Source organism: Brachycentrus maculatus, unplaced genomic scaffold (genome assembly GCF_059751285.1).
Source record: "Brachycentrus maculatus isolate JH-2025_06_01 unplaced genomic scaffold, ASM5975128v1 h1tg000213l, whole genome shotgun sequence".
NCBI classification, from domain to species: Eukaryota; Metazoa; Arthropoda; class Insecta; order Trichoptera; family Brachycentridae; genus Brachycentrus; species Brachycentrus maculatus.
In genome coordinates, this window is record NW_028280964.1 from 1,220,284 (window position 1) to 1,228,799 (window position 8,516).

General features: G+C 34.9%; 1 protein-coding gene across 1 annotated transcript; it reads left to right on the forward strand.

The window, feature by feature from the left end:
* Positions 1-393: 393 nt before the first annotated feature.
* On the forward strand, positions 394-5,457 carry CNBP (CCHC-type zinc finger nucleic acid binding protein). Its single transcript, XM_088264061.1, has 3 exons — positions 394-548; positions 4,396-4,643; positions 4,734-5,457. Exons 2-3 carry the CDS (start codon positions 4,417-4,419, stop codon positions 4,996-4,998), a joined length of 492 nt encoding a protein of 163 aa, XP_088120187.1. The 5' UTR covers positions 394-548; positions 4,396-4,416; the 3' UTR covers positions 4,999-5,457.
* The last annotated feature ends 3,059 nt before the right edge of the window (positions 5,458-8,516 follow it).

Consider the following 8,516-nt stretch of genomic DNA (forward strand, 5'->3'; position numbering starts at 1 on the left):
TTTCACTTGTTATGCTTATCTTTATACGTAGAATAAAAACGGTGTGTATATAAATAATGATCCAGATTATCTAAAGAAAGCTGTGCATTCCAGAAGAATTAATCAATAGGCGTCATTCATTTCGATTAGCTAAGACTATTGCTATGGAATAAAAATACTATTATTATTTATTGTAACGATTATTGAATTGTCTCCAAAAAATAAATAAATATTTCGTGTCAGACAAAAATACTGAGCAAAAAAATTAGTCTAAATAAAATATTTGAAAATAATATATTTTACTCGATATCGAAAGTAGGGACTTCAAATTGCATCTCACGGACATCCCTTCTCCCTCTGTTCGACGATGACACCACAGCCATATTTCGCGCGCATTCATATACATTCTTCCGTCCTTTGCGATTTCGTAGTGGACGGTAGCGGGCATTTTTGTGGTCGACGCTTCTGTAATTTGGTGGTGTTATAGATTTAGCATAGTTATTCAGTTTTTATTACTGTTAACTTTGTTATAAATACTTTGTTATTTCATTTTACTATATTACTTTAAGGTAAGCATGTCAAATTTCCATATATTATACGTATCAATTGTTCGGTACCGGTTATGAGAAATGAAAACACGTGGTTTCCACACATCCCGATATTATTGCTCTACACGCGTGGAATTACCTTTATTTATTGTAAACGTGTTTCCTCGTGGTAAATAACTTATTTCATATTTATCGAATGTGTATCTTCATATGATTTGTTCCCATGAGTATGGTTCGGTGCATGTGTCACAAAAAAGCGATGCAACGTAAGAGTGCATTTACATTCCCCCCGTTCAATTTCTCTTCGGTTGCATGCCAACCTTTTTATTTTATCGGCAACTCCCAACCGCTAATAAAATTCTCCGCTAGTTTTAAGGAATGTTGACATGATTTAGATTTTCTAATATTTTTTGTTCAATTATTCTATTAGGTTATGTATTACTATGTACTTAAAAGCCAACATGACTAGCATCAGAAATTCCATTTTGGAGAAAGCACATTTTTAGATTATTTTTCACTGAAAACATCGATTTTCGGTTTTGAATTATTTTAAAACCTTCATTATACTCATCCAATAATATATTTTTAAGAGTTTAAATTGAATAATGCAATGTTGGGGCATGAGAAATAGATTTTAATTAATTATTTTGGTCTAACATGCCTTTAACTTCAAACATGTTAGCTCTCATTATTTTTAATGTTGTATGAAATCTTCCGAAAGATAACTGATGCGTTAAAAAAATTGCTACATATAATGGACAAACTATTTAAATAGGATATTATTGAAAATATTTAATTTTCTTAAAAAAGAAAGTCAGTATGGCTTACTTCAATCATACCCACATGTTCTTATTTCAAATAAAATATGGAGTGAGTTTGTTTTGCAAGTCATTTGATTTGTCTTGTAATATATTTTAAATCACAAATATCCAAAGTATTTATTATTTTACAGTTTTTTTTAGTGTAATTTATATAAAATTTGTGCCAATCAAATCGTAAGTCAAATTTTATCCGCTTTCTACTAATTTTGGAAAACATGTGCTTAATTTCAATGAAACTTGTTTTTCAAATGAATATTTTTTTTTGAATTCTTTAATTATAGGTGTTGTGGTTAGGATGTTTGGCTTCAATGGTAGAAAAATATAATAAATATGAGTGATATTTCAATGTAATATTTCTTCATATCGGTCTGGACCGATCACTTGAAGCGCAGAACTGATCACCTTGCCTTTGTGTAATTAAATTACTATCATCTATGTTATGTTCTTATTTTATAATTTTCTTCACTCTATTTTATATAATGTCCGCCTCCGTAGTGTAATGGTCAGCACGCTCGGCTACCGTTCTGGAGGCCCTGGGTTCGATTCCCAAGGGGGGTAAAATAAATTTAAGTGATTTTTTCCCTGTAATATTTATTCAATATTACCCAGGACTGTTACCTGAAGCGGAGGGCTGATCACCTTTCCTTCATGTGTAAACGATCAACATAACACTGCGTTTATATGACACAGTGCCCTATGCACCATTGGGGTGCGGATAAGGGCTTTATTATTATTATTTTATATAATGTACTCTTACTATATGAACCTCAGAGGCTTGCATACTTCACCTCAACGTTTAGAATAAAGATAAATATTGCCTGCAGTGCCCTATGCAAAATTGGGTGCAGAGAAGCGTTGGAAGTAGAAGTTTTCTTAATATATTATTATTCACTAAGACGCTTGTTGGAAATACTAAAATGGTGATTCAGCAAGTTTGTTTTAAATTATCTGGCCTCGTAATGGCTTGGTTATTATTACACATCTTTTATCTTATCAAATATATATTTGCAATTATAAAATATGTATGTATATTCAACTGGAATCAGGACTTAGTTCACTGAACATTTGGCTTATATACATATATATATATATATATATATATATATATATATATATATATATATATATATATATATATATATATATATATATATATATATATATATATATATATATATATATATATATATATAATATTTTTTCTTTATTTTTTCCACTTGTGGTATTATGATGACGTTAGCTATAGGGAGAATCAGCATAAATAACTAATTATTTAGAGATTTTTATGCGCTTTGACTATTTTCTTTCTCTTTTTAGAGTGAAAAATATGATTTTTATGTATTTTATATTTTTGTAAGGACCATCACTATGTAGTGTTATCCTAGTTTACAAAAAAATGTATGAAATAAATTGGATGAATGCGAATAAAATGGAAAACCTGTAAAATTTTTTTCTAAAGTTATAGATATTTTCACTATGAAGAACATTGATGGACTTTTCATAGTAGTATGTTAACGAAATTTGAATCACGGTAATCTATTTGTTTGGATAATTTTTTAAATAAATCATTTGTAAATATAGAGTTAACGGTAAAAAATGATGATACTATATAGGAGATGCTCTTTAAGTGTTGCGTTTATAATATTTTTGAAATTGTTTAAAATCATTTGGCTGTGATTAGCGTATTTAGTTTTCCAAAAAAAATGTAATGCTGTAACTTAGTAGTAAAATATATAGCAGCATGGTTCCTAAATAAATTTATGGCGCTTTGAATCTGTCTACTGTAGCCATTTGTGAACGGTTGATATTATCAAGATTAGTTATTTGGCTGGTTCTTGAAAGTATGATAAAATCATAATTGGGTTGCCATAATGCAAAACCAAGTATCTAACGTAATGCCAATTTTAGAGATGGAAAAATCGCATTTTAATTTTAAGCGATTTTTTTTGTTGATACACATGATTTTGAATTTACAAATTCATAATGCAAAGATTTTTTGCAGAGACCCACCAAGCTACCTTATGTGTCTTGTCAGTGGAGTTCTTTTTACATAGGTTTTTTTTATTTATTATAATTTTTTTTTTAACATAATATAATATACACAAAAAAAGAAAGAAAAAATAATACCTTTATTTGAAAAATGTGATAAATATAATTTTTTAAAAGATTTGAGAGCTTTGGGAACTTTGATTTACGGAAGCCGGGCTGCGTAGTAATTTTCTGAAACCATCTTTGTGTACTTATTGCCATAAAATTTATATAATTATTTCAACATATCTAACATCTCGATAAGATTAACAGGATTCAAATATTGAATAATTGAAAGCTTAGTATCAATACTTCATAACCCAAATTCTCTACTAACATCGGATGAATTTTGGTAGAAAAAAAATTGTGCTGTAGATTATGACAGTTTGTCTTTTTCCCCTCTGTATTTTGGTAGGATTACTCTTCACGCACGAGGCATGTTATTTAATGTTTTAGTTACGACTCAAATATGAATATCTTGATCCCTCGTAATTGGCTTATGTTTGCATGGAAAGTCTCGGCAAAATTGTTTATTTTTTGTTCCAATTTATTTGCCAGTAAAGCAGTGGTAGTAGCATGCTATTTTAAATACATTTCAATGTAATTTTAAGGAATGGTGAAGCCCAATGTGTTGATTTTGAAATAATTTGAATCTTACTAGCGACGGTGCATTTGATGATTTTTAACATTAGACATGTAGAGTTTTTATCTTGAATGGAAAATAAAAATACACTCGTAACATTTGTAATGATTTTTGTTTTAATCCTAGTACTGATTTTGAGTCTAAATCTACGGCTTTTTTATGTTCTACCAAGTGAGGTTTATGTAATTTTTAATGCTATCATGTGATGTAAAACTAGTCTCTTTGGAATTGGAATGATGTGTTTTAGTAGTGTTTTTTCCTTAATTTTAAATTTTATTTGTTTTGCAGTAGATTTAGTAGTTACAGTCTTGTCTGGTAGGTGGCTCATTTTTGTTTATTGGAAGTATCGATTATAATGATTGTATTGTATTTGCAGAGCACCACAAGTGAAGCAATCATGAGTTCAACTGTCTGCTACAAGTGCAGCCGGCCGGGGCACTTTGCCCGCGAGTGCACGCAGGGGGGCGGTGGCGGCGGCGGCCCGGTGGGCGGCGGCAAGGAGCGCGATGGCGGGTACCGCGGGGGCGACGGCGGCTACAGCCGCGGCCGCGAGAAGTGCTACAAGTGCAACCGCCAGGGCCACTTTGCGCGCGACTGCAAGGAGGAGGCCGACAGGTGTTATAGGTGGGTATCCGCTGGATGGTCTCGTACGGTATGCTAGTGTATGTGTATAGAGGAGTGTTTGCGGGTGGTAACGCGCACGGTGTGTTGCAGGTGTAACGGGACCGGGCACATAGCTCGCGACTGCACCCAGAGCCCGGACGAGCCGTCGTGCTACAACTGCTCCAAGGTAGGCCACATCAGCCGCAACTGTCCCGAGGGCGGGCAGGAGCGCGAGAGCCGCTCGTCGTTGTCGTGCTACAACTGCAACAAGTCGGGCCACATCAGCCGCAACTGCCCCGACGGCGCCAAGACCTGCTACAACTGCAACAAGACGGGCCACATCAGCCGCGACTGCGACCTCAATGACCGGAATTAGCTCCCTTCCGACTCCCGAGTCGAGCTTCCGGATTATTCTTTCAATTCTGCAAATTTTCAAGGTGCGGGCGTGGTGCAACACTCGGCCACCGGGCGCGACCCGCAGTTCCAGGAGTTTAGATCTTAAGACAGTTAAAGGTGTAAGAAAATTTCAAAGTTATGTTTTTAATCATATTTTTGCGAAATAGACGGAATGGAGAACTATGTTGTACATGTTGAATTGTGCACTGCCCCCCCTTTGTCCTGTATATATCCGTTACTTGATTATATGCGCGCGCGGAGAAGCGTCGCGGCTTGCCGCCAGACGACGGTCCTAGTGGCCCGATGAGGGGAACCTTTACTGACTAGTTGTGTGGGGAGAGAGGCCTAAGCGTTACATTTTATAAAATTACAGAGTATTTATATATTTTGTACAAATTGTTTTTTCCAAAGATAAAATCTAATTGATTTATCTCCAACACTCACTGTGTTTTCCTTCAGACGGGAGGATGAGAAGCTGAGGGGGAGTTTCCTAATCACCACCGCGGGAGCGCGCTGCGTGCGTCCTACGTGCGCCGCCGCGGCACGCCGGCACGTGCAAGCGCACGCAGCCCGCTCCCACGCTGACTCAGTACCTATTCCTATTCCGATGGAGAAGGGTTTAGTGGGAGGCATTCTTGACACAAGATGTGATGAAAAATACGCATAACTTTGGAAACTAGCCTATTACATATTGCATACTTAGTCTTATTGCAATCTCGGTCCTGTATTGATTGTTCTCTACACGCACCGGCCACCCTCGCGCCGGTCGTGCGTTCTTATCCATTTGACAAGAACTTTGCTTAGCTAAATACATTTTCATTCTAATCTCACTCTGTTTTTTATCATATCTTCAACTCTACTACATAAAGTAAATCGAACCTGCACGGGAGTCGCTCCGATCAGAGGTAGTGTATCCGAGAAAAGGTTTGTATCTGCGAAAGGAACATTGGTTACATGCACATATGCCAATCTAATTAAATAGCTGACAACTCATTTCATAGTCTTCGTCTAGGACTGTCCGGGAACAAGATTTGCTATGATGCTGATTTAAAATGTAATTTTTTTGTGACACTTAACTGGGTGATGTAAACTTTGTTGTTTTTTTTTAAATGAAAACATTTGTTTCCCTGGCAGTCTTATCTTATAAAAATTCTTAAAAATTTCACTAATTCTGAAAAGATCTTGAATTGTCTTATGGAATCTTAGAAATTTTACTAATTCTGAGAAGATTGTGAATTGTCTTATGGAATGTTCTTAAAAATTTTGCTATTTCTGAGAAGATCGAGAATTATCTTAGGGAATATTCTTAGAAATTTCACTAATTCTGAAAAGATCGAGAATTATCTTATGGAATCTTAGAAATTTTTACTAACTCTGAGAAGATTGTGAATTGTCTTATGGAATGTTCTTAGAAATTTCACTAATTCTAAGAAGATCGAGAATTGATGAAATTTTTAAAATCAGTCAGCAGAGCTATATATTTTCCGAACAATTGAAAAGAAGTCTTTTGAAATAGAAGTAAGGTTAAAGTTACCTTACCTATGTAGTCAACTTCAGTAGGAAGTCCCATCCCTGGGCACATCGATACACGCAGAAGATAATGCGGCAACTAAGTAGTATAATTACTTCTATTTGCTTAGTAGATATCTACTTCTATTTGCCAAGATACAAATATTCATTGCTTCCCTTTTTGGTATTTTTATGCTCCTGACGATTCTGGTCGATAACCGGTTTAAAAATGTTTCAAGTCGCTAGAAGTCCAGAAGTTAATGTTGATTTGTTAATGATCAACAGTTACATACAGAAATTAAAGTTTTAAGCATATAGTGCTGATAATTTTATTTCTATTCAGTAAAAAAAAAAAAACAATTTCCATTACATTTTTTTTCAGTTTTAAAATAAAAGTTGGAAATAGAAGTCAAGGAATTATGTTCGTGTTATCTACATCTCTGTTAAGGTTGGTAGCTTGTCACTCCAATTCTAGCCCTGGTCTAGAAAACAGCTGCTTTTTGATTTAACCGTTAGAGTGCTGAGAATCAATATATGTATCGAGTGATACTTTGGCTAAGCGCGGCTGTTGATAAACTGCTGATAGTGCCAGTGTATTTTGGCGGTCGAGCTGGGAGGTTGTTTCACAGCATGCGCGTTTCTAATGATCCAATTTGTCAATAATATTCCTAAATAAATTTATTTCACAATTTTTAAGTGGATGATAGGAATGTCGGCCTCCGTAGTGTAATGGTCAGCACGCTCTGCTATCCTTCTGGAGGTCCCGGGTTCAATTCCCAGGGGGGGGGGGTCAAATAATATAGGTGATTTTTTTCAATCTAATATTTATTCAATATTATCCTCGATTGGTACCTAAAGTGGAGGGCTGATCACCTTTCATTCATGTGTTGACAATCAAGTTAACACTGTTTATATAATGTGTCGCCCTATGCACCGTTGGGGTGCGGATAAGGGTTTGAAGAAGATAAGAATAGGATTTTTATTGTTCTCGCCCTTATAATATCTATTAAATTTGAAATTGACCATTTTTGTAAAAAAAAGTCTTCAGCAATTTTCGCATAGATTAAAGAAAAAATCTCCACGCTGCAATGGTTAAAAAAAGATGCATAAATAAATGTTGGTTTGTTTTCAAGGACTGACAAAAAAATCATGCTTATTAAATTATTACCAATAAATAATATGATAGAAGTTATTGCCTCAGATGTTTCCCGGGTAAATATTACACAATATCCGAACATAATTAATGTTTGCGATGTCAAAAAGAACAATACCACGCATGTATCTACTGAGTACATAGTTGTCCGACGCCCACCGCTGATCACTTAAATAATAAATAGATTACATTGATGTATGACCAAGTTATGACATGCAAGGTTGTTTAAATAATTTATTTAAACAGTCTTCACATACGTCGATAATTGTTTTCCTAGGTCAAGGAATCTTATTGTTTTTGACTTGGAATATCGGAGAGGATAGTCCTAAAGGAATATAGGTAAGATGTTGCCTTTGCACTTTTAATTTAAGCTCTGAAATTTATTTAAAAACAGAACATTAAGGTGGAGACTGGCCGGAGCATTTTGTTGTAACGTAACGAAACATCGCTCGCGGCGAGCATCACTGAGCATCCGAAACTATGGATGGAGCGCTCGGCTCGGTGTACTGACTGCCTGAATGCTCGCATCGTAACGTGTTACATTATGATGAAATGCTCCGGTTAGTCTCCACCTTTAGAGATGTCACTTAGCGTAGGTTCTTGACAATATCATCGGTGTACTGGCAAAAACTTTTACTTGAAAATATGCAATTTTGACTTAATGATGCATATTATAAAGTTCACAACGTTCTATAAACTGGCAAAATACATAAGTAGTTGAGATGTCATATTTATGTGGTTTTAAAAGTGTATTCAAATTTATGTTTAATAGCGGGTATTTTCAGGCTAAAAGCTTTAAATAACATCATTCAAATGGGGATTTCAGAGTTAACATT

Excerpts from the sequence above, each read along its gene's own strand:
- CNBP (XM_088264061.1), top strand. The coding sequence starts at position 4,417 with ATGAGTTCAACTGTCTGCTACAAGTGCAGCCGGCCGGGGCACTTTGCC. Across the intron at positions 4,644-4,733 it reads GAGGCCGACAGGTGTTATAG|GTGTAACGGGACCGGGCACA; the intron begins GTGGGTATCCGC and ends GGTGTGTTGCAG.